Source organism: Schistocerca gregaria, chromosome 11 (assembly GCF_023897955.1).
Source record: "Schistocerca gregaria isolate iqSchGreg1 chromosome 11, iqSchGreg1.2, whole genome shotgun sequence".
Classification (NCBI taxonomy): domain Eukaryota; kingdom Metazoa; phylum Arthropoda; class Insecta; order Orthoptera; family Acrididae; genus Schistocerca; species Schistocerca gregaria.
This window is the reverse complement of record NC_064930.1, coordinates 54736311-54763363: the sequence shown is the minus strand read 5'-3', so window position 1 is coordinate 54763363 and position 27053 is coordinate 54736311. Positions and strand designations below refer to the sequence as shown.

The 27053-nt window shown below is 42.4% G+C and overlaps 1 protein-coding gene across 1 annotated transcript in view; it reads left to right on the top strand.

Annotated features, from left to right (window-relative positions):
* The window catches only part of LOC126295183 (dnaJ homolog subfamily C member 11), a 117562-nt gene extending 93250 nt beyond the window's left edge, over positions 1–24312 (top strand). The window contains exons 11-13 of the mRNA XM_049987489.1: positions 11920–12202; positions 19272–19401; positions 24018–24312. Of these exons, the coding sequence (XP_049843446.1) occupies positions 11920–12202; positions 19272–19401; positions 24018–24043 (439 nt within the window). The 3' untranslated portion in view covers positions 24044–24312. The remainder of the gene's footprint in view (positions 1–11919; positions 12203–19271; positions 19402–24017) is intronic.
* Positions 24313–27053: the final 2741 nt, after the last annotated feature.

Sequence of the window (27053 nt, the reverse complement as noted above, 5' to 3'; positions counted from 1 at the left end):
GTCTTATGTAGACATTGTTGACTGAAGCACCATATTCTGCCTGTTTACATATCTCTGCAATCGAATACTAGTGCCTACACCAGTTTCTTTGGTGCTTCAGTGCAAGACAAGTTTTTTTCCCCCAAATTTGTCATTCAAAAGATACAGGGTTGCCTTATATTCACAGATTAAACTATTTTTGCAAATGTCAACATTTTTACGTAGTTTTGTCAAGTGTGTAAGGGTAGTTTTACATTTGTAGGGGTGGTCTTACTCGAGACAAAGCTTCACTATTGAGGCCACGTGCCAATTTATTTTGAGGAATTCGGAAGGGCAGGGATTGGGAAATGGTACTCGTGTTCCAACAGGCTCAAGATTTCCCTATATGCAACATTGACTTCGCTCAAACAAACACGTGACGTTGGCTCACACAGCACTATTGTGAGAGATAAGCGAAAAGCTGTCAGAAACCACTACACGAGTCAACTGCTGTGATTAAAATTTGAGAATTTTGTGAAACACAGGAGGAAATAGCATTAAATTCTATCTTCTTGCAAACTTCTGTTGTGTTTGGAAAGATTTGCAATAAACATGTACAGATACCCTATACAGATATTAATGGTGCCGCTTTTTAAGTGAAGGTTGTTCTTCCAAAAATGTCAGTTAATTCAGGATCCAGACTAATATTTTATTTGGTTATGAGAGACTGTAAGGATTTACTAAGTGAATTGAAAATGAGAAATTTGGTCGCTGTTCACGTATTAGAATACCAGGTAAAAACATTACCTGCTATTAATCAGCTTTAGAACATAACAGTGATGTTCATTTGAAATGAGAAGGAAAATTAATCCAGAATGAAATGTCTAACAAAGGAAATATCATATTAAACCGATTATAATTGTTATAGTGAGAATAAATCACAGTGGCAAGAGCCACTGTCGGGATAGTACCGACAGGTGTCACAAGATCACAGGACAAGTGAAAGTTTGAGAATGGAGTGAATTGTAATTGTTGGCTTTTATTTTTGTGTTAGTTTTTAGATATGAGCTCCACGTTAGAAGATACTGCAGTCTGCTATTCACAGTTTCTCGAGCTCAGCACTACAGAAGGGTCAGACCCACAGCTCGTGGTCGCATTCTCGCTTCCCGAGCACGGGGTCCCGGATTCGATTCCAAGTGGGATCAGGGATTTTCACCTGCCTCGAGATAACGGGGTGTTTGTGCTGTTCTCATCATTTCGTCATCATTCAGGAAAGTGGCGTAATTGGACTGAGCAAAGTTTGGGAATTTGTACAGGTGCTGATAACTGCACAGTTACACACCCCACAAACCAATCATCATCATCATCATCATACAGAAGGGTCGGCAGGCTAACAGCGGTGTCAGGTCAGCTGAGACCTAGAGGAGAGTAGGGAGGGGAGCAGAGAGCGGCCAGCAAATCCGTCGTGCTGCCAACTGTGGTAGCCTATACCTCGTGTTTTGGCTTATTATGACGATCCGCCACATTTAAATTTCAGACTGCTTTTGTAGTTTGTCATTTGTAGGCAGAATTGAAGTGACTTTACAACTGGAGAAATACTCAACAGTAGTATTCATTTCTGCAGGAGATTGTAAAAGTTTAGATACGGGCCAGTTGAATACTTATGTGTTTCTCACTGCAATATTGTCAGAACTCGCTGTGTCGTATGACGGGAACAAAAGAGGGCGTGTGTCAGCTGCTGGTTCTTTGCAGCCAGTGAGAGAGTGGCAGGCAGGTGATATGTTTGAAAGCAAGAGACATTGTAAAATTATCACATCAGTGTAGAAGCATAATCTGATGTGTATTTGGGAAAAAAGGAGATATCTTCTCAGGTCCCACTGTAACGACAACCTAAGATATGGTAACACATTCTGAAGAAACAGCCAAATATTGGTGACAACAAACACACAAATTTCACAGCTGTGCTGTTAGGGCGTGATGGTGGTGGTTACAACAGATTGCAGGGTTAGCAAGAAAAAAAAGATAGAAAAGAAAACAGTCGGAAAATTAATGTAAGCCATTTCTTTTTGTTTATTTTGTTTCTCCCAGTATTATCAAATAGTAGGCAATCAATAAATGCCGTAAGTCTAGAATAGTCGTAATTTTAATGTTTCGGCAGATACTTCATGTCAATAAAATAGGTTGCAAATTTGATTTCTCAGAATATGTTATAAATAAATATGTTTTCTCAAGGAGTCTCTTAAAAAAAGGATCATCTAATATTCAGTTTCGTCTTATATTCAGGGGCATCTTATACTCGGGTAAATTGGGTATCTGTGTTCTGTGGGTGACTACGGTGACTCTTTGTACAGTGTGCTGCCGGGTTTGTGATGTTACGAATGAAGGGAAGGGCGGCACACGTCCTCCTCTCAAATAGCACTAGTGGGGCCACCGGGCTTAACGTCCCTGTCCGACAGACAGTTCACCGTCGGCATTGTCGTGTGACGTCACTTCGGAGACTGAGCAGAGGTTTGGAATGTAATCTGGGATACTGATGCAAAGGCTGGTGATCTTCGCCCATTTTCCACAACTGGAATTCGAACCAGCTCACCAGAGTTCATGACACCACACCTCAGCTACCGAGGTGGGATTTCATATCGATCGACAGACAGAATTTTGGCCAGTACTTACATTGGAATCAAGGTTTGTAGTAATGCTGATAGGAACACATAAAAGTAATGTAGTCACACATTGAAATTTCTGAAGGCTGTGGCCAAAATGAAATAGTAACACTGTTAATTAATATATGTAGCTCACTGACCAAAATTAGTAATTTATTGGGGCGGCGCACATTAAAATATGAATGTAATGGAGGGAAACATTCCATGTGGGAAAAATAAATCTAAAAACAAAGATGATGTGACTTATCAAACAAAAGTGCTGGTAGGTCGATACACACACAAACATACACACAAAATTCAAGCTTTCGCAACTGCCGGGAAGGAGAGGGAAAGACGAAAGGATGTGGGTTTTAAGGGAGAGGGTAAGGAGTCATTCCAATCCCGGGAGCGGAAAGACCTACCTTAGGGGGAAAAAGGACAGGTATACACTCGCACACATGCACATATCCATCCACACATACACAGACACAAGCAGACAGTCTGTGCGGATGGATGTGTGTGTGTGTGCGCGAGTGTATACCTGTCCTTCTTTCCCCCTAAGGTAAGTCTTTCCGCTCCTGGGATTAGAATGACTCCTTACCCTCTCCCTTAAAACCCACATCCTTTCGTCTTTCCCTCTCCTTCCCGTCGGTTGCGAAAGCTTGAATTTTGTGTGTTTGTTTGTGTGTCTATCGACCTGCCAGCACATTAAAATATGTTACATATAGGCCACAAAAAAGGTTTTTTTAAGAAGAGATAAAAAGAAATTTTTTTTTTTTTTTTTTTTTTTTTTTTTTTTTTTTTTTTTTGTGTATGTAAAAAAAAATATCACAGGTGCACCATCTCGCCAGTAAAGGTCCATGAATATTTTCATGCTAGTGATGTTCAGGGACAGTATTCAGACTGCTGTTTGATGAATGTGATTGTAGAGATGTTGCTGAAAATGTCATCCATTTACATTAATGCTTAACTGACATATGTATCTTCTGAGCAACCAGGTGTTCCATGAGCTATAGCTTCAGCGAGGTGAGCTAACCAGCTCTTGTGGAGTATCGATCAGTGTGTTAGTGTTTCTACATTAAATATTTTTACAGTTATTATCCGTTACATGTAAATTATATCCTGGGTAATAATGGGGTTTGGATATTGCATATGCACATGGTTTACGTAATTAGTATTTACAAAAAGAAGAAAAGGGAAAAAATATTATTTACTTTGCAAGCAGTATCAGAGCGAGGGGAGGTATCCACCTTGCTGGGTTACAAGCTGAAGTGCATTTTGCAGTGCTGCTCAACGCAGTCACACCGCACACTGTACTCACATTTTATATGACACCAGTAAAAGGATGATATAAACTGGAAGTGTTCAGTTTTTCACAGTTTCACTGTGATAGCTTTCAATGCTCTCTCTATCATTGTACCTTACATCAGTTAATGATGTCCATAGCTCATGGTCTAGTGGCTAACGTTGCACCTTCTGAATTACAGGGTTTCGGCTGGGTTGGGGATTTTCTGTGCCTGGGGACTGGATGTTTGTGTTGTCCTTATAACCTTCTTTTTACCAACATCCCCCACAACTTCCTCCAAAAAGCTGTGGCTTCTGTTCCAGTTCATTCGAGGAGGTTGGTCGACGTCACACGTGCCTACATTGAGATTTAATGGACTTGTGACTAAGTGAGCTGGGATTTTTTTTTACAGCCTCTCTTTTTGCCATCTGCCTCCTTAAAATTCATTTTTTAGTTTTAACTAATTACCATTAACATTCATGAATATAATCTGCATTTCCATAAAAGAGAAAAGTTTGCCCGCAGTTTTAAAGACTTTTACACCAGGTCTAATTTTGTACTTAGTTTTAGGTATGTAATTGATTTTCTAATTTATTTTGACTATTCCTAGTTTGTATCTTTTGTTATAGCGTGAAATCAGTTACTGTTTCGTAACTTAAATTGACTGATAAACAAATATAAATCCTGTCATAATTGTAAACATTTGGAAGATGAAATGCTAGTAACCTTAAAGTATCTATTTGGCTCTATTAGAAAACATGTTAGCAGAGCCAGCCCTTAATTAATTCCAAATTAATTCACAGTTTCGTCCAAAGTATTGTCTGCGCACTTATATTTGTCAATTTCATGTTTTAATCAAATAATTCGGCCTAACTGTTGCAGTAAAACTGTTAAAAAGAACAAATGTTTTAGGACCTATTATTGTGATGATATATAAGGGCCCAATTTTTGGTCACAGGACAGTCAGTCCACAGCAAAGTTTCGGATGAGGAACCTGTCATGATTAGAACGACAACAGTGCATCGACTTAATAGTGGAATAAGTGTTGCACCAATGGGCTGTGTGTTAAAGCAATGATAGTGTCTGTTCCGTACGTACCTGATCATTCTGAAAAAACTGTGAACTGTGTGGTTAGGCTATTACTGCTTTTAGATGTTCAGCAGTAAACTATTGTAGCAATATGTGGATGTTTACCTGCTAACTATTAATGAGGCTTATGCGAAGTTAGAATGATAGTGCACTGGCCATACTAAATGTGTTCATGGGGGGGGGGGGGGGGAGGGGGGGGTTGTGAAAAGTGAAAGTAAACTGCCGTGAAACGCAACTGTGCCTCTGTTGGCTACATTATTTACAGTAGTCAGTGTCCAAATCACAAACCGCATTTTTTAGCCAGTCTAGCAACGCAGTATGTTGACACTGAGGACAACAGACGAAGAAAGAAATTAGGTGAACCGCTACAGACTGTCAACACATGCAATCATATTCCCATATAACAGTGTACTGTAGTATTTTCAAATAAACAAGTCTGCAAAGATAAAAGGTATGTCAATTTCAATACATATTTATTTCCCACCCACCTTGTGTGTAGGATATCACCTACATATAGTGTGTAAGGAATGTATGGCCGGACTTTCAGGAAACACTCCTTACACATAGAGGAAAACAATACATTATATGGTCATGGGTCCAGAAAGTCATGGGAAACTCGCAGGAAAAGAAAGTTTCAGCACAGTGTGAAACACTTCCGTAAATGAAATGTTGAAAATGTTACCGAGGATACGTGTCAACTCACCATTGTATCAAGTCTCTGATGCACTGTGTGGGTTTAGATCTGGAGAGAGTATCGGCCGAGGGTTAAGTCCCCCTTTACCTATCCGTCTGTCATAGAATATGTTATTTAGAAGCCTACGAATGTTGACGTAGAAACAGAAGTCTATCATGCACAAAATAAATGTTTTGTCGAAATTGTAAAGGCACACATTCTAACAGAAACATGGGGGATTTTCTGAGAGAAGACAGTAAGTTTCTCCATTGAGCCTGGATTCGTGTGAATATGAAGAGAAATATGAAATGAGCCCCAACATGGAAACAGCATTACCCATATCGGTATGACATATTTTCTTTGGGCATACTGTTTTTTACACAGTTTATAAATAACAGATTTCAAGACTGTTTTAGTTCCATTTAATTATTAGGATTAAAAAGAAATTAATCGTACGCTTGCTCATTTATAGATGATGACAGTACAAGAAGGTTTGCACCTCTAATATTTATGAGAAAATTTCTGGATTTAATTTAGCCAAATTCTGTATCTGCCCAACCCACACGTCAAAACCCTAAACTGAATGTACATCTCTCCCTCTCTAATATTACGTTGGTGCATAAGTTTGTATTTTTGTTCTGCACAGTGGTATTCTAGGTGATGTGGGTTTATTTATTGATTTTCATTTTTTATTTGTCGTTAACTTTTGCGGTTTCAGTTTACGTGCTGCTATTTGGTCATTTAGAGATAGTGGAAATGTGGACACTAGAAAATAGAGTGCCAAGTGGAGGAATTAGAAAATTTGTGACATGTTCTCCTGTTAAAGATCAATAGAGGGGTGACAACAGTGGAGCCAGCCAGAAACATTTGCACTGTGTATGGGGATAATGTCAATGGAGAGCATAATGTTTTATTCGTTTTGAGGAGGATCATTTGGACATTACTGACTCTCCACATTTAGGTACACTGCCAGTGTTTGAAGAAGATTGTGTGAACTCATTAATGCACAATTCTCCATGTCAGTGAATTAGAGAACTGGCAAATGTAATGAACTGTGGTCATTGCACCATTGTGTGACATTTGCACGTACTGGGGAAGTTCAAAATTTGCTACGGGTATCACATGCTCTAATCCAAAACCACATAAATCAGTGGGTCGCCTTATGTGCATCTGTGCTCAGTCGTCATTAGTTCGCTCGTGAACAGCACTAACCATTCCTATCCTGTGCCATCAGTGGTGATGATAAGTGGTCTCTTTATGATAATGGAAGGAAATGAAATTAAAGGTAGAGACCAAGCAAAGCAGCAACTCCCGTACAGGGATTTTCCCGCATCCACAAAACAAAATTTTATGCATCTGGTGGAAAAGCAACGGTTTGGTTTCCTACAAATTGTTTCCCAGAGGTGTAATCATAAATGCCAATGTTTATTGTCAACAACTGAGACGTCTCGCAGACGCAGTCGGAGGACAATGACTGGGAAGACTGCGTGAAGTGACGTTACTCTGTGATAACACCTGCCCCCATTCTGACAGAAAGCACTATATGGCATTTGGGTTCGGAAGTCATTCTGCACTCACCTTGTTCACCTGATCCCACGCCCAGAGATTTTCACCTCTTCTGTTCTCAACTGAACAACCGTCAAGGAACTTCCTTTCTGGACGAAAATGTGCTCCGAACGTGGCTCGATGAGTTCTTTGCCTCAAAACCACACGATTTCTAAAGTTACAGAATAGAAAAGTTAGCCCAGCATTGGCTGAGTGTTGTAAACAGTGAAGGATAATATTTTATTCATGACTAAAGTCTCGTTTACATATATCTCTTTCTTTATTAAAAACATGGAAAAATGCTACGAACTTATGTATCGACCTAATATTATTTTACAAAACTTTCTTACCATAAGAAAACTTAAAATTAACTCTTGGCAGAGGGCTTGCCACTCTTCGGTGTGTTCGTCGTAGTTGCCACGGGTCCCCAGCCTTTGCAGCACAGTTTCCCTTCCATGCTGCATGTCTGTCCTGTTGCTATCTATTTCCCTGCCCCTGGGGAACATGTCTGGACTGTTTTTGGATATGTATTCTGCATTTTTGGTAGTCAATATTAGTATACTCTATGCTGTTTTTCATTCCCTTTTTCTTTCTACGTTCACCTTCTCCTATCCTTCCTCCACTTTGGCGTTTGAGGTTCTTCTTCTTCTTCTTCCTCCTCCTCCTCCTCCTCCTCCTCCTCCTCCTCCTCGTGCGCTCCTGAAGGGCCGGCCCGTGCGTAATTCCCAGCCCTGGGTCGACAGGTAGGTTCGCTCGTACTCCCTGGTACAGGCCAGGCCCAGGGAGGAGTGATTCCCTCAGCTGCTACCTTCCCAAATTGCCGATTGGTCCTTCTGTCAAGTGTTCAGGAGGTGTGAACAATCTCCTAAGGTGGGTGCACCCGTCTCTGAAGGGGACACCCAGTTGGAAGGAGTCCATGTCAGCAGTGCGCACCTCCAACCGTTTCTTTGCCCTGTACTCGACAGGCCTACAGAAGGAGAATGCCGACGCTCCTGTGGACCTCGCGGAGTAGGATCCTCCTGTCTCTGTGCTCTGTAGCAGTGAGTCTCTGAAGCCGCCAAGATGACACCCCTTCATTTTTTTGTCACGACTCTCGTCCAATGGTACGTTCACGGTCTTCGATCCAATAAAGAGCAGTTACAGCTGCTCTTAGAATTGCAGCGTCTACTTGTTCTCGGCCTTAAGAAAACAAAATTGCAGTCTCACGACCGCTTTAAGCTTGTGCGTTTCTTCCCCCCTCCCCCTGCCCGAGGATGGCCCTGACTACCAGTCTTCCAGTTGTTGCAGTTTGCCTTTTCCTTCCTCGCTTAGCCTTTTCCCTCCACCATACGATGTCACCGGGGCAGACTCTCTCCAGCTCATTGGGCAGCTACCTCACCCGTTTGTGCTGGTCAGTGGGTTTAATGTGCACTATCCTGTTTGGCGTTCTCCCAGAACTTGTCAGAGAGGTGCCCTTGTGGCTGACTTTCTTAAAGAACTTAATGTCTTCTGCCTTCATGCAGGAGCACCCGTGTTCCTTTCAGACTCGACACATACCTACTTCCATTTGGACCTATTCTTCTGCACTGCACAGCTTGCCTGTCGTCTCGAGTGGTCCGTTCTGTCTGACATGTACTCAAGTGACCGTTTCCCCTGTGCTGCCTGTTTGCCGACTCCCACGACTGTAAGCGCAACTCCTCCATGCCGACCTTCGACGGACGACATTTCCCGAGTTGTGATGACCGGGTAGAGTATCTTACAAACGTTCCCCTTACCACCACGGAATGTTCAATCTCTCACACTTCCGCTTTACTGAGCTGCCACGTGGTGGACTGAGCCGCGATGCAGTTCTCCCACGGAGATGTGTTCTGCACAGTTTTTAGTGTCATCCTACGACAGAATTCATTATAAACAGATGCCGTACAGCGTTGTCACTTTCTTCGGGGTAGCAAAAGATTTAGCTGGATTTCTTTCACTAACTCTTATAACAGTCCCACTTCCTCTTCTGTTGTGTGGGCCAACCTCTGACGGCTCTCTGGGACCGACATCGAATCCCCCATTTTTGACCTGACAGTAGCAGGCGATGCCATTGTAGACCCTATTGCTATCTCCGACTCTCTGGGCTGCCATTTTGCTGCGATTTGAGCTCCTTCCACTATCACCCTACCTTCCTCCATCGGAAACGAGCGGAGCAGGCTCTTAGAATCGTGGGTGCTACAATGCCACCTTTACTGTGAGGGAGCTAGATCGTGTTCTAAGTTCATCCCAATCCCCCACCCCAGACAAAAATTCACATTCAGATGTTTCAGCACTGTTTCAGTTAAGCACTTTCTGCTTCGTACATACAACCGCATGTGGGCAGACGGCACGTTTCCCAGACACCGGCATGACTTCACTCTTGTACCCGTACCTAAGTCTTGTAAGGACAAACACCTTCCCTCTAGCTACTGCCGCATTTCTCTCACCAGCAGTGTTTGCGAGGTAAAGGAATGTTCGAATCATGCCCGGCTGGTACGGTGGCTCGAATACCGCACTTTACTTACGAATGCACAGTGTCAATTTGGAGCATGCCATTCTGCAGTTGACCATCTCATCACTTTCTCCACCCATGTCACGAATGGTTTTCTGCAGAAATCCCGGACTGTGGTTGTGTTTTTCAATTTGGAGAAATCCTACTACACCTGCTGGAGGACCGGTATCCTCCGTACTCTCTACATGCGGGGCTTCTGTGACTGCCTGCCCCATTTCCTTCAGGAATTGTTGGAAGACTGAGTTTTCAAGGTGTGTATAGGTTCTGCCCTGTCAGACATTTTTATCTGGGAAAATGATGTGTCTCAGGGTTTCATCCCGAGTGTTGTCCTCTTTGCTATTGCCGTTAATCCTGTAATGGCCTGTCTTGTGCCGGGCATCTTCGGCTCCATTTTCATTGACAATTTTGCCACCTATTGCAGTTCTCGACGGACCTGTGTCGACGAGCGGCGTCTCCAGTGGTGTCTCGTTCGTCTTTACTCGTGGAGCGTCAACAGACTAACAAAACCGTTCGTATGAATTTCTGGCGGCGCAATTCTTTCTTTCACCATCGTTACATCTTAGGCCTGTCGCTCTTCCGTTCTTTGAAACTATGAAATTCCTGGGGCTCTTGATCAATTGGAAACTTTTTTGGTCCTCCCATGCGTCTTACCTCACTGTAAGCACTCCTTCAGTTTCCTACATGTGCTCAGTGGTACTTCCTGGGGAGCACATCAAACGATACCCCTCCATTTGTGCTGGTCCCTTGCCCATCCAAAACAAGACTACAGGTGTTTCATTTATGCATTTGCACGTCTGTCCATCGTATGGCATCTCGATGCTGTCCACCGTCATGACATCCGTTTCGCCACTTGGGCCCATTACACTAGCCCAGTTGAGTGTCTGTATGCGGAAGCTGCCGAACTACCACTGTCCTACTGCCGTAACTTTCTCCTGTGCAGACATGTGTGCTGTTAACCTGCGTGGCCACCTCTCCTATGACTCCTTTTATCACCAGTAGGGACTGTATCCCTGTTCTGTTACCTCCTGGAGTTCGCTTTTTTCTCTTTCTCCGGCAGCTTAACTTCACGCTACCTGCAACTTTCCCGGTGCGTGTAAACACGCCATCACCTCGACTTCGCGTGGCGGTCCCTGCTTACCTTGGCCTTCATTTGCTTTGTAAGGACAGTACTCTAGCATCACCTTCAGTTTCACGGTATTTGCACAGGACTTCGCACGGTACCTTTGTATATACTGATGGCTCTCAGAGTGACTGTGGTGTCAAACGTGCTTTTGTCATTTGCGCAGACATTTTTCAGTATCAACTTCCGGAACACTGCAGAGTTCTTCGCCCCGTATTAGACCACGCAGTACGTCCGGCAACACGGGCTTTTTGAGTTGTGTCATGCTCAGACTCCATCAGTGCCCTACAAAGCCTCTGTGTGCATGTACACCGTCCATCCCTTAGTACAATGGGTCCAGGAAAGATGGTCACTTGCTCACTCTTGATAGTCACTATGATGTTCAAGTGGGTTCCTGGCCATGTCAGTCTGGCAGGAAACGAGGCTGCTGCTGCCGAGGCTACAGTCCTCGTACCTCAGCCCGCCAGTTCTTACATTCCCTCCGACAATCACTGTGTTGCCGTCTGTCGGCAGGTGGTGTCACTTTGACACCATCACTGGTCCTCCTTTAATGGGAACAAGCCTCTCCCAGCGGCTCGGACGACCTCCTCTCGGCTCTCTCACCACGAGATCGTTTTAACTAGGTTGCATACTGGGCACTGTCTTTTTAGCCGTCGCCGTTTGTTAAGTGGTGCTCCACCACCACCTTGTGGAAATTGCACACAACTTTTTGACAGTCAGGCATTTCCTGACAGACTGCCCTTTTCTTAACCTCTTACGTTCTCGTTTGTATTTGCCGTCCGAGTTATCGGTCATTTTAGCAAACGACGTGCGTGCTGCCGACCTCGTTTTAGTTTTTATCTGTCGTAGCAATACGGCGAGGCCATTTGATTTTTAGTTCTGAGCCTCTGTTTCTCTATGGTGTATTTTGCAGACCTTCTTCTACGCCATTGCTTTTAGCTGTTTTCTCTTTTGTCAATTGGGATTGATGGCTAGTCCTTTTTAAGTCCTCACTGTCTCGATGGTGTACAGTTTTAACATAGGTACATATGATCCTAGTTATTTTTGTGCACTAAAACAAAACAAACAAACATAAAATTAACTGGTTTCGAAATGTTCCAGAATGGCAGAAACGAGACGAGAGGCACAGGCTGCCGTCGAGCTGATGAGGGCCACGTTCGCACGTGTCCGCGCGGACGAGGAAGCCCGCCGGGGGCTGGTGGTGGTACGTGCCCTGTACGGCCGCCTGATGCCCACCACCACTGGTGCTTCGACCTCAGGGGGCGGCGCAGCGATGTCCGACATCGAAGATGAAGTGGGATCCCCGGACGAGGTGATTGACGTGACGGTGCCTCTGCAGTGTCTTGTCCGTGACTCGCAACTCGTGTTGCACGAGTCCTCCAAGGTTAGTCGCTCTCCACCATATCACTGTATGTGCAGCTATACTGTATTTGTGTAATAATAATGGAAATTCGTAGATGGAGTAATGCATAAAATAAAGGAAGGGCAGCCACTCACTTATAGCGCGGAAACATACAAATCCTGTCTCGTACAGTGCCGCAGTCTCACTTGCCAGCTCGTTCGACAGCTCCTCTGACGGCTCTGTCGTCTGCTAGCTGGCTGCCCTACAGGGAGCTACTCGTGTTTACCGTGATAGGTCCGGTGCTGTTTTTCTTGTGAGATCTAGGAGGGATCCCTGAAAGCTACCTCCGCTGACTGATCGAGAGTCCTGTTTGGCGACTGACTTTGCAACCTACAGTGTGGGAACTCTGAGACAACACGAGTTAACCCTCGAGACCAAACAGTGTGTTACACACCTGCTAAGTGAACTGCGAGCTTTCTCAAAAGGTTGTAGGGAAACTATTTGGTGAAAAACTTTTGATTCTTTCACATCTTATACCTTTGTTCACCAGCTTCACGGTGAACTGCCTATCATTTTGTTAACGGTGATATTTGCTGTGATATTGTAGGATTAAGTGAACTACTGCAAGAATTTTGGAAAGTTTGCAGTGGAAAAATAGAAATCGCTATGAATTTGCATGTGGTGCACGTTACGTCATGTTTTGCTGTGTATGAAATGTAGTTAACATATTGAATTTTTCTATAAACTATCCAACACCAGTATTGAGAAAATGGATGTTATGTAAAGTGCTTCGTCCCAAGCTTGCATGCCATTGAAAAAGCTGGAATGAAATATTCACAAAATTCCTCGTATTTCTTAAACTGTTTCAGATATCGAAACAATATTTTTGGCAAACGAAAGTACGGAAAGAGGACAGTATTTCGCCAAACGATTAATGTGCCCAACTTCCATATCTACCACGATGGTCAGGTGACTACAGATTTTTTGCATTGAAATGATGTAATATTTTAGGGCCATAAATAGTAAGTTAAATGAGAATTAATGTGGGTTTGGAACAATATACTTGAGGAAATTTCACTTTACTTTAGTGCCAAGAATTGGCATTTTCATAAAGTATTGCCTAGTCTTTCCATTAGTTGCTGTTTCTTGATTCTGTTGCAATTTTTACTGCATTAGAATGTTAATTGTTCATTAATGGTCGTATTTATTATGATATTTTATGATTAAATAAACTACTGCAAGAATTTTGGAAAGTTTGCAGAAAAAATTGGGCTCGCTATGAATTTGTGTTCGGTGTATCTTAGGTCATTTTGGCAATAGAAACCGATTAATGTGGCGACAACGAGTCTAACGTATTAGTCAAAGGTCATCACTAATAACATTTCTCATAAGAAAATAAAGGTGGTAATAATTCTAGGGAAAGTAAATCGCTGCTTATCTTGAAATTTTAATGGAATCCTGTACCCCAGTATCTTTTTAATAATGAATTATGTAGACTGAATGTAGGCAACGGATTTTATTTCCATATCTAACTAATCCACCCATGAACCATAGACCTTGCGTGCCTCAGCGATACAGATAGCCGTACCGTAGGTGCAACCACAATGGAGGGGTATCTGTTGAGAAGCCAAACGTATGGTTCCTGAAGAGGGGCAGCAGCCTTTTCAGTAGTTGCAGGGGCAACAGTCTGGATGATTGACTGATCTGGCCCTGTAACACTAACCGAAACGGCCTTGCTGTGCTGGTACTGCGAACGGTTGAAAGCAAGGGGAAACTACGGCCGTAATTTTTCCCGACGGCGTGCAGCTTTACTGTATGGATAAATGATGATGGCGTCCTCTTGGATAAAATATTCCGGAGGTAAAATAGTCCCCCATTCAGATCTCTGGGTGGGGACTACTCAGGACGACGTCGTTATCAGGAGAAAGAAAACTGGCGTTCCACATATCGGAGCGTGGAATGTCAGATCCCTTAATCAGGCAAGTAGGTTAGAAAATTAAAAAAGGGAAATGGATAGGTTAAAGTTGGATATAGTGGGAATTAGTGAAGTTCGCTGGCAGGAGGAACCTGACTTTTGGTCAGGTGGATACAGGGTTATAAATAAAAAATCAAATAGGGGTAATGCAGGAGTAGGTTTAATAATGCATAAAACAATAGTAATGCGGGTAAGCTACTACAAACAGCGCAGCGAACACATTGTTGTGGCCAAGGTAGACACGAACCCCACGCCTACAACAGTAGTAAAAGTCTATATGCCAACTAGCTCTGCAGATGTCGAAGAAATTGAAGAAATGTATGATGAAATAAAAGAAATTATTCAGATAGTGAAGGGAGACGAAAATTTAATAGTCATGGGTGACTGAAATTCGGTAGTAGGAGAAGGGAGAGAAGGAAACGTAGTAGGTGAATATGGATTGGGGGTAAGAAATGAAAGAGGAAGCCGTCTGGTGGAATTTTGCACATAGCACAACTTAATCATAGCTAACACTTGGTTAAAGAATCATAAAAGAAGGTTGTATACAAGGAAGAAGCCTGGAGATACTGACTGGTTTCAGGTACATTATATAATGGTAAGACAGAGATTTAGGCAAATGTGGACTCTGACCGCAATGTCTTGGTTATGAACAGTATATTAAAACTGAAGAAACTGCAAAAATGTGGGAATTTAAGGAGATGGGACAGAAGAAATATTGAATTTAATTGCCGAAAGGAGAAAATTAGACAAATGTAAGGATATAGAGGCTTATCTCACTAGAGGTAAGATAGATACTGCCTACAGGAAAATTAAAAAGACCTTTGGATAAAAGAGAACCACCTGTATGAATACCAAGAGCTCAGATGGCAACCCAGTTCTAAGCAAAGAACGGAAAGCAGGAAGGTGGAAGGAGTATATAGAGGGTCTATACAAGGGCGATGTACTTGAGGACAATATTATGGAAATGGAAGAGGATGTCGATGAAGATGAAATGGGAGAGGCGATACTGCGTGAAGAGTTTGACAGAGCACTAGGAGACCTGAATCAAAACAATGGAGTAGACAGCATTCCGTTAGAACTACTGATAGCCTTGGGAGAGCCAGTCCTGAAAAAACTCTACCATCTGGTGAGCAAAATGTATGAGATAGGCGAAATACCCTCAGACTTCAAGAAGAATATAATAATTCCAATTCCAAAAAAAGCAGGCATTTAAAGATGTGAAAATTACCTAACTACCAGATTAATAAATCACAGCTTTAAAATTCTAACCCGAATACTTTGCAAACGAATGGAAAAACTGGTAGAAGCCGACCTTGGATAAGATCAGTTTGGATTCTGTAGAAATATGGGAACATGCGAAGCAATACTGACCCTACGACTTATTTTAGAAGCGAGATTAAGAAAAGGCAAACCTACGTTTGTAGCATTTGTAGACTTAGAGAAAGCTTTTGACAATGTTGACTGGAATACTCTCTTTCAAATTCTGAAAGTGGCAGGAGTAAAATGCTGGGAGCGCAAGGCTATTTACAATTTTTACAGAAACCAGATGGCAGTTACAAGAGTCGAGGGACACGAAAGGGAAGCAGTGGTTGGGAAGGGAGTGAGACAGGGTTGCAGCCTCTCCCCGATGTTATTCAATCTGTATATTGAGCAAGCAGTAAAGGAAAGAAAAGAAAAATTTGGAGTAGGAATTAAAGTCCGTGGAGAAGAAATAAAAACTTTGAGGTTCGCCGATGACATTGTAATTCTGTCAGAGACAGCAAAGGACTTGGAAGAGCAGTTGAACGGAATGGACAGTGTCTCGAAAGAAGGATATAAGATGAACATCAACAAAAACAAAATGAGGATAATGGAATGTAGTCGAATTAAGTCGGTTGATGCTGAGGGAATTAGATTAGGAAATGAGACACTTAAAGTAGTAAAGGAGTTTTGCTATTTGGGGAGCAAAATAACTGATGATGGTCGAAGTAGAGAGGATATGAAATGTAGACTGGCAATGGGAAAGAAAGCATTACTGAAAAAGAGAAATTTGTTAATATCGAGTATAGATTTAAGTGTCAGGAAGTCTTTTCTGAAAGTTTTTGTATGGAGTGTAGCCATGAATGTAAGTGAAACGTGGACGATAAATAGATTGGACAAGAAGAGAATAGAAGCTTTCGAAATGTGGTGCTACAGAAGAATGCTGAAGATTAGATGGGTAGATTACATAATTAATGAAGAGAATTGAATAGGATTGGGGAGAAGAGAATTTGTGGCACAACTTGACTAGAAGAAGGGATTGGTTGGTACATGTTCTGAGGCAGCAAGGGATCACCAATTTAGTATTGGAGGGCAGTGGAGGGTAAAAATCGCAGAGGGAGACCAAGAGATGAATACACTAAGCAGATTCAGAAGGATGTAGGCTGCAGTAGGTAATGGCAGATGAAGAAGCTTGCACAGGATAGAGTAGCAAGGAGAGCTGCATCAAACCAGTCTCAGACTGAAGACCACAACAACAACATCTAAGTAATCTAAGAAATATGAAAACAGTTTAACAGCACATAACATTCCATCTTTTCTTTTCTATCCCTGTACAGAATGAGGGGTTGTGCTTTCTCACCACAAACACCTTTTAGTTTGTCAACGATATTGGCAATCTGTTTACAACTTGATAGGTAGTTGGTTGGATTTTGCAAATTTAAATATTTTCGTATTTCTCAGATCATTCAGTTACAGAAATGAAAATCTTTTGCCAGTGTCAATCCATATCATTCATTATTAAAAACACACTGGCCTATGGGGTTACATTAAATTTCAACAGAAGTATAGACTTATTTTCACCAGGCTTCTTATTTCCTTTAATTTTCTTCAGATAGATGTAATCAGTGGCAAGTTTTGAGTAATATGTTAAGTTCCCTTGTTGCAATGTTCAAATCTGGTTCTCTCGCCAAAACACAAGAGAGTTTGTAAATTTGTGTCACTAAAATTATAATGCAGTTGAAATTGTGACATAATCGTAAAACAGCCACTAATGGAAAGACGAATCAATAGTTTATGAAAATGCTCATTCTCGGTATAAAAATAAAGTGAAATTTCCTCATGTGTGATTCCAAGCCCACAGTAATTGTTGTTTCACCAGCTATCGATTCCCCTTAAATATTTCATCATTTCATTGAAAACAACTGTAGTTGCTCGAATATCACAGTAGGTATGGAAGTTTGGCATATTAATTACGTAGTGCAATAACCTCCTCTTTGCGTACTAGCATTTTCCAAAATCTTGTTTCAGTATCTGAAACGATTTAGGATTACCATGAATTTTTTGAATAATTCATTACGTTTTTTGCACTGGTGTGAGTTCAGGACGAAGCATTTCGTATACAATCCATTTTCTCGATATTGGTGATAGATAGCAATATCCTTTAGAGTTTAAGAAAAATTCAATAAGTTAATTACATTTGATATACAGCAACATCTGACCTAACAAGCACCAAACACAAATTCGTAGTGTCCTGTGTTCCGAAATTCTTGCAGTTGTTTACTTAATCCCAAAATATTGCAATAAATATGATTGTTAAAGAAATGAAAGGCAGTTCATCATAAAGCTTATGAATGAAGCTATAAGATGTGTGAGAATCACATTTTTTTACTGAATAGTTTCGTTACTGTTGTTTCAGAAAAAGTGCAGTTTGCCCAGCTTGTGCATCCTGCCATTGAGAGAGACGAGCCAGTCAGCCAGCTAGCTAGCTTCGGAGCTGAATCATACACCTTGCGAGAGGTTCAGCACGCGAGGTAGCCATCGCCCCCGCCTGCTAGCCGGCAAGTGTAGCCATGCCATCTGGCAAACTTACAAAAAACCTTATTCCGTGTGAGACAGGCTTAACAGAAAATGGCATTAACACTAGTTTTCAAGCACTACTAATTTTTCTAGCAGTAGCATGCCGCCCTCACACATTCTCGCTCTCTCTCTCTCGCTCTCTCTCTCTCTCTCTCTCTCTCTCTCTCTCTCTCTCTCTCTCTCTCTCTCTCCCCCCCCCCCCCCCCCCCCCCCCTCCCATGGCCACAGAAAAACTAATTGTGAATACTTGATTATCAAAACTGGTTGCCCAAGTTCATAGAGGAGGAAGTTGGTAGGGAGGGACACAAGGATGGGTTAGTGGGAAAGAGGCAGGTCTGTGGACAGGTGAATTCACCGCCACAGATGGAAAGGAACAAGTGCGTTCAAAAAAATATTGCGAATTCGTACTTTTGCGGGCTGTACTAGCCCGATTTGTGCATTATGTTAATGAATGTGTCTCAAATGTATCTGTACCCTGATAGCCATATTGGATGTCTAGTCTGTCTTATTTCTCAAGAAGGTTACAAATGGCAATTATTGATTTATTTTAAAAATGGATCAGAGAATTTTGATTAAATTTTGCTACAAAAATGGAATAAAATGTAACAAAACTTTTTAAAATGTTGAATGTTGGACTTCATTCTAACACCACAAGTAGGGAACAGTGCATAGATCTGTCAGTTTGATGTGGTCTAAAGTACCTTTCACTGGTCTTCTTCAAACACAGTTGCCTTTTTTGTTTGGGAGCTTATCAACTTTGTCTACAGGCAGGATCATGCTGTAAGAAAGTTTCTCACTAGTTCCAGCTACTGAATAAAAAATATGTCTTTGACAATAATTTGCTGTATCGTTTCAACTATTTACATTAATTTTGACGACAGGTCAAGTTATCAATAACTCATATCTTCGAATCTGACTACACGTAATTCAACTGAAGATCTGAGATTTACAACCTTTCCTTGTCGTGAGCGTTTACATTGAAATATGTCCGTCCTCTCTGAGGTGTTCATGACACCTTCAAGAGCATGACGGAGACATAAAGTACTAATGTGCTCACTGTGCCATGCCTTGCCCCTACTACATTATGTCACTGCATATCCCCTATCTGTACAGACCACAATGCAATGTTTAGAAAAGACACGACCACCTTCTGCCAGCACGAGTGTTCTCAGTGGAATAACCTATGTTACACTAAATCTGTGTTTGCGACCGTGTGTATGATACTTTCCTGAAAGGTTTATGCACTGATCATACACAGTGTGTAATATGTGGAGCAAATGGGAAAGGTGTGGGCTGACAGGTTTATGCGGTATCTTGCAGAGTCAGCTGCCCGGATTCTACGATCCGTGCCTGGGGGAGGAGAAGGCCCTGCGTGTGCAGTACACGTACCACGGGCTGCTGCACGAGGTCACTGTCGGGGATACTGAGTCTGTCCGCCTGCCCAAGCAAGGTAGGTGCAGGTTATTCTTTCGTGCATTGTGTTTCATAGCTGTCATCAAAGAGGAGAACCCTCAGACGTGGAACAAGTCAAGGTATGCACCAACATGAGACAAAGATATCACAGGAGCTTAATATGTATACCTTATTGGCAGAGAACTTTTACTTTGCTGCTTCGTCAAAAAGTGGAAAGTCCAGAATGGACTGACAACAATATCAGGAAAAGAAAAAGAAAAAACCATAATTCCTGGTTAAAAATACACTTTTTCCCAGGTAAAACACATTTTTTCGAGGATGAAAATGCACTATACCTTGGGTGAAAGTACATTTTTTTTTTTCTGTGTTAAGTGACAATGTACTTTCCCTTGGAGCTGTAAAATTTACTAGTCCATTCTTATCAGTCCATTGAGTGTTAAAAGTTTTATACAATGCTGTAAAATTTCGTGGCACTTAATGAAATGAAACCCAGCCCAGTTTGTAAAGATCTTTGATATGAGGCAACATGTACACTGCTTGTTTTTTGTATTATGGAAGTAATGGAAGTATAAATACCAATTTCATCAAAAACAGCATGGTAGCTACCGAAGCACTGAAGCTTAGATTGAGATTTGCTTTTGTCAGCTAATCATAGCTCACGTCACGTTATCTCGAGAGCCAGTAACAGCAGATGTTCATAGTGTAGGAGATTTGATGTAGTCAGCCAATAGCAACATCACCGCTAAGAAGCACAAATACGAAAAATTAATGGTTTAAATTAATATACATACGGTATAGCTACAAGAAAAACTAATCTTTCACAAATGACATTAGTTGTCAAAACATTTGTGCTGTTCTTTTTTGAAGGGCGTGGTTAGGCAGAATCCTAAGCGAACAGCTTAAATGGCAACAGCTGCATATTTCTGACAAGCACAATTATAAATTTCACTGCTGGCACCGAACATTTCGTGGGTTACCTGGCTGAATACAGGTTCTATCGAGCGCATCGACCTTAACACTTTTGGCTATCGTTATTGCATAGCTCGTAATCTAGGAAAGAAATTAAGATAAGTATGAAAAACTGACCTCGGCACTTTGTCTTCTTTAGCATGTGTTACCCATTAAGAAATGAAACACAAATATGCCAGTAAAATATTAAATACAGATATAAATGGCTGGTCTTCTGAACCTGATATTTTTTGCAAGTGCCTGGTCCACAGAATGTTAAGTTTTGTTTAAAATGAGAGTCAAATGTTCTGTAATTTATGAAATTGTCACACACGACATAATTTTTCTTGTGTAAAAGGAAATTTACTTTGAAAGTAATGCATCTCAAACCACCATTCACAATATTTTCCTGTGGTCTATTAGAAATGTAAACAGTCATGACATCACACTTATCGAAAGCAGTTCATTGTTGCGAAGTATTGTGCAGTCTTCATCCTGAGGCTTTTGACGTCCTGCTGTCTGCAGGTGCTTGTATGTGCACTGTGTTTTATTGCAGTAGTATTATTCTGCAGTAGCAGACTAAAGGAAACTTTTCCTTTATTGTTAGAATATCGGTTCTTACCAGTCAGAATTGCAAAAATTTAACTGAAAACTTGACAACTGAAAAATATCCGGACTTCTAAAAAATTCTCAGATTTTTCCCGAATCGATAAATTCCCCAGATTTCCCCCGGGCGTATACTCTGTGAATACGGAAGGGACAAACGGATACTCCATACACGGTGTGGGCATTGAGTTGCAGACGGGACCGGTGGAAAAGACTGCTAAAATATTGCTATTTCAGTCAAAGTATTCTTTCAAGGTAGAAACCGCAGACAAGTTAAAAGGGATCTGACTTGCTCGCACATGGCCACAGTCTTAGGGTGCCGAGGCCCAATTGCTTAATGGTGCTCACACTTGTGGCATCTAAATTTTAGTAAACCACTAAGAAAGCTGCTGCCTCCTCACTTTTACTGTAGAGGATGATTTTGTTGAGTGCAGATAAATTGCATGAAATGGTTCCCGAGAGCAAAAGGAGCAAAATACACTACTGGCCATTAAAATGGCTACACCACGAAGATGAGGTGCTACAGACGCGAAATTAAACCAACAGGAAGAAGATGCTGTGATAAGCAAATGATAACTTTTCAGAGCATTCACACAAGGTTGGCGCCGGTGGCGACACCTTCAACGTGCTGACATGAGGAAAGTTTCCAACCGATTTCTCATACACAAACAGCAGTTGACCGGCATTGTCTGGTGAAACGTTGTTGTGATGCCTCGTGTGAGGAGGAGAAATGCGTATCATGACATTCAGACTTGGATAAAGGTCGGATTGTACCCTATCGCGATTGCGGTTTATCGTATCACGACATTGCTGCTCGCGTTGGTCGAGATCCAATGACTGTTGGCAGAGTATGGAATCTGTGGGTTCAGGAGGGTAATACGGAACGCCGTGCTGGATCCTGACGGCCTCGTATCACTAGCAGTCGAGATGACAGGCATCTTATTTGCATGGGGGGGGGGGGGGGGGGGGAGAGCTGCTGGTGTTCCTGTCTGCTCAGGAGTTACTGTCGAATCAGCTCAGTGGTTCTATCCCCAGGAGATGATGCCAGCGACCGTAGTGCTGCAGCAAATTTTCAACAATGAGGCATATCCGTTAACCTGCATGTAGTTCATTTTGGGCTTACTGGATTGGCTTTAATCCCACTCTGAAATGTACGACAATCCTCGATGAGTCGTCTGTGGTGTACCCGGTATCGGTAGTCTCGGAGTCGGTCGATCTCCTGCCTACCCCCGATAGGTGTCAGCATCCGCAGGCACCCGAGTGCCGAATGGGAATGTGGACACAGAGAGGCCCTGTTGCCACCTTCCATATTGAAGTACAGTGCCGGCAGCAGTCTGTGATCTGATTTTTTGTCAGAAGACTGCCAGTTTCTCCACCAGTAGACAGTTGGTGGCGAGCAGCATTAAGTTTGTCAATTTCGAGGTCGTCATCTCCAGTGCGCCTTCGGCTCATTCGTAGACTGTGCCAGAGCTTCTAGAACGTAGATTCGCTACAGTATTATAATCTTGGACTCCAGTGTTAGTAGTGTGAATGCTATTGACCCCAGTGATAAGCACATGATGAGAACTGGGTTATTTAAAGGGAGATAGCAAGAGGCTCAGTTTGTAACGACCACACATGTCGTCTTTATTCTGCTACAGTCACGTAATGGCCCGTTACCTGCCGCGTCAGTTTCTCACTGTGTGTCCTCGTGAAAGAGATACAGTTCAGTGTTACAGAGATACAGTTCGATGTGACACATCTTCCGAGCTGAGGAATATGCTCGTCTCACTTACTTTGGTTTTCTGTTACAGTCTACTTTGTGCCGAACACATCGTAATGTAATATATAAGAAACTGTCGGCCTCGATTTCTTATATATTAGATTGCTGACTGGGCTGGAATGTCGAAAGTACAAATATCGTAATGTGTCGATGACCTGACACACTTTTGACGTACTGTTGTAATGGATCTGGGAGATGTGTTATTTGTCGATACCAAATCCAGTGAGGGAAGTTGTAAATGTTTTCTTATACTTTTGTCAGAATATTTTTTTGTGAATTGTAATTTGCCTTATTTTATGCTAATTTGCTTATATGTTTGAGAGTGACAGCATATTGATTAATATTAGTATATGTGACGAAGAATATTGAAGAGATTGGTTACAAGTGGAAAGCTCGTGTGTTGTGTGAAATGTCTTTGACGCTGGAGTCGTCTTTGACCATAGTCAGTCGGCAGTGAACACTCTGTGTGACGGTGGAACAATGTGCAGGTCGCCGTTATAATAATTTGCTAGTGAACAGGAAAAATGAATTATGTTACTACTTTTTATAAAAACATCAAGAAGGAACCACATTTGATGAAATGGTATGTGAAGCACCAAAAATGAGGCAAATGCATTGAACCGGGTCATTTCTGCAGCCGACAAAACAGCATTGTGTAATCATACTTTCACTAGACTGAAGGCAACACAAAAAGTCAACTATCATCTTACAAACATTTCATGGAAAAGGTACTGTTATGAAATATGCAAAATTCAAGTTAATAAAAATAGTGAGCATATTTCACCGTCTCGCTTCCTGCTTCCACCTCCGTCTCTGGCACAACATGCTTGTGGCAGTGTGAATGAGTTTTAATAAAATTTTCTAATTTGTATTCATTACTATTCTGCATCTCAAAAGTTGCAGTCATTGGGTGAGGAATTTAGCGGACTACGAAATAAGGATATAGACAGTGTAACGTGTGGAAGTTTAGTTCGGTTCAGGGAGTGTGCACGGGTGGGTGAAATGGTTAAGGTGACCACTCGCAGAATGTGAGAAATCCGGTTTGAGTTCCGGCACAAATTTTCGGATATCACTAAAGGGGTAGTAGATTTATACTTAATAAAGCTCACATTGAATTTACAGTCACCAAATCAATTTTGATAGTGAAAAACTAATTATGTAACTTTTTTCAAGTATTAATTGAGACTTCGAGTATCCCTAACAAATGGCAATACTGTCGTTTGTATGTTACGGGATTCACGGCAACTGCGAAAGGAAACAGACTCCGTACTGTAGTCGTGTTCTCAGTTTGCCAGTGTACAGTGGGAGTGTGTGACGCAGCTCCTCTCTCGTTGCAGCCCACCGGCTCAACCCGACCACCTGACGGCGGTCCCCGCCGTAGTGCCCGTAGTGCGGCGCGCCGGCAGCTTGGCGGCCCGGCCCGCGGGAGTGCGGCTGCGGGTGCCGACCGTGCTTGGGGTGCCGCTCTCCGCCTGGCGGCCGCCTGCCTCCGCGCCAACTTTGCAGACCTCTCATATTGCGTAGTCTGCTGCAGCTCGTCTCGAGCTCATTGTAAATAAGGGAACCTCTCCCGCACTGTCGTTCTGATAGCGGTTACGAAATAAATAAAAAGTGAATGTTTATTTTCTGTGACGCAGTGACCCCTTCATTTATTTATTTTCCTATAGTACCTTACATTTGCCTTTGTGGGAAAGAGAGCTCATCAGAAAGTGTTACATATAGACGGCAGATCGTGGCACTGGTAAGACAAATTGTTAATATTTTGATAAGAAAGTTTCAGTTCAACTGATTGGCTGTGACTGAGTGTAGACGTAATATTTGACTGCAGTAAATAAATTCTCAGTGTCTCCTACACGGTCTGCTCACTCTAGCTCATTACTGGAGGCACTCGGTGAATATGGGGTAAGCGGTTGCAACGGGAGCGGTGGTAGGCTGGTGATGATAGTATGGAAAATCTGTTAACTCGAGGACACTGCCATAAAAAATCTTGGTTCTCTAAAGAGATGAACTGGTATATCGGGTAACTGGATAATGTGGGCATCCTTATCTCCTTTGAAGAAACAGACCACCTCCTCATTGCTTGTTCAGTCTATCCAGCACTGTTCCTGTCTGTCACCAGATTTCATAAGTTTGTGTTCTATTCTTGTCGGAACTGTGTATTGTTCCTGTTTCACTTCTGTGCGAGGCTACACTCCACAGGAATACTTTGCAAAAACACTTTGTAACACACAAATTTGTATTCAGTATTAACAAATTTCTCCTCTTCAGAAAGTACTTCTTGCTGTTGCCAGTCTGCATCTTATATCTCTGTACTTCAGCCATTGTCAGTTATTCTACTAACCAAATAGCAAAACCCATCTACTACTTTTGAAGTTCCTAATCTAAATCCCTCAGCGTCCCCTGATTAATTAGACTACATTCCATTAGCCGTGTTTTACTTTTGACAATTCTCGTCTTGTACCATGTTTTCAAAAGATGACCTGTCCAACTGCCCTTCTATATCTTTTTATCAGGGTCTGACGTAATTACAATGATGTCGGCAAACCTTAATTTTTTTTACATATTTTCTTCATGAACATTCATTCCTGTCCCAAATTTCTCCTTACTTTCGTGCACAGCCTACTCTCTTTACAGACTGAATAATACTTGCTTATATGCTGCAACCCTGTCTCACTCCCCTCTCATCTGTGGCTTTCCCTTCAAGTCCTTTGACTTTCTACAACTCCAGTCTGCTTTCTGTAGAAACTGTGAATAATGTTTCGCTACCTTCAGCAATAAGTGAAATACACTAAAAATTAAATCAGTTTTATTTACAAAAAAATTGCTTTTTTAAAAACAAAATGGGAGGGGATACTTCACATCATAACTGAAATTGATTTAGTATCTTTACTGGAGCTCTGTGAGCAGGTATGTAGTAATCTTTTAGGACATCATCTGGAACATAGAGAATGTCCGGTGAGTGGGGTCGGGACAGAGACAGGCGTCAGCGACATAGCTGGCAGAGTGCAGAGCGTATCGGCCTAGGAGAGTCGGTCTGAGCTCTGTGCTGTGTCAGTGGCTCAGGTCGATTACTCGGGGCAGCGAGTGCAGACCCCGCAGTAACCTGGCTGGTCAGTATATCTCCGCAGAGAGCGTTGCCGACTTGCAGAGGGTTGTGAACTCACTGTCTCGCCTCCATCCACTTGAGAGGCCTTCCTCTTTTCCTGATTTTTGGTTTTCTTATTTCTCATCATCTTTTGGTGTTAACTTGAAACCCATGAAAGAAATGACCTTATAGAGTTATTTGGCCAGCAGGTGTGGCAACCAGGTGGAATTGTGCCTGTGCACCCTGGTGCATAGGTTTTGGTCGTGTCAGTTCTGTGACATCCTCCATTTATCATAGAAATCACTGGCGATAGCTTAAATCTCTTGCAGAGGAGAGGTATTCTGGCAGCCTTGTGGAGTTCCGCAATCGAGAAACCCTGAAATAGCTGCAAAACGAGTTTGAGAGCTTGATTTTGCACCCTCTGTAGGTGTTTCATACGAGTATCATCTGCATTTCCCGAGATGACAGCTGCGTACTCCAAAATCGGGTGCTCGTATCGATTGACCTCGAGATCTTGTCGGAGTGTGGAGTCGGTTTCAGCTGTGGGTGGATCCAGTACCGCCCCTCCCCACTGCCCTCTCCCTAGCCCCCACAGTTCGTTCCCTCAGTTCTTTGACATGTCGCTGTCAAATACGATACCTGTCAGTAATGACTCCTAGGTACTCGGGTGCATTTTTCCACTGAACAGCCCGACTGGGATTTCTTACCTGCCTCGTGACTGGGTATCTCGCCACGAGTGCTCGGCTCTTCATCAAATTGAAGGCCGACCTCCAATTTTCTGCCAATGACACTGTGTCATTGCTTGTAGTCAACTCGATGAGCTCGGGCCGGTGGCTGCTTCCTTCGTGCATTGTCAATTTTTCTTTTGACCGTGTGGGTGTATCTGTTAGCACACTGCTGAATTTACCCCAGCCTGTTGTGAAATGCAGAAACTACTCCCATCAATATTGTTGACTTCTGTGGATTTTTTTTTTAGTCTCCAGTCTTCTAACTGGTTTGCAGACAGCCATCACATATCCAGTCTCTTCGTCTCAGAGTAGCATTTTCACCGCATTTCCTCAATTATTTGTGAGACATATTCCAGTCTCTGTCTTCCTCAACACAACCTCAACCTATAATCCTGTCCCTTCTTATCACTATTTCCAAACCTTTCTTTCTTTGTCGATTGTCTTATCAGTCCACCTAATTATCAGCACTGTTCTATAGAACCCTGCATCTCCAACACTTCTATCCTCTTCCATTGCAGTTTTCCCACAGTCATTGTTTCACTAACATACAATGCTATGCT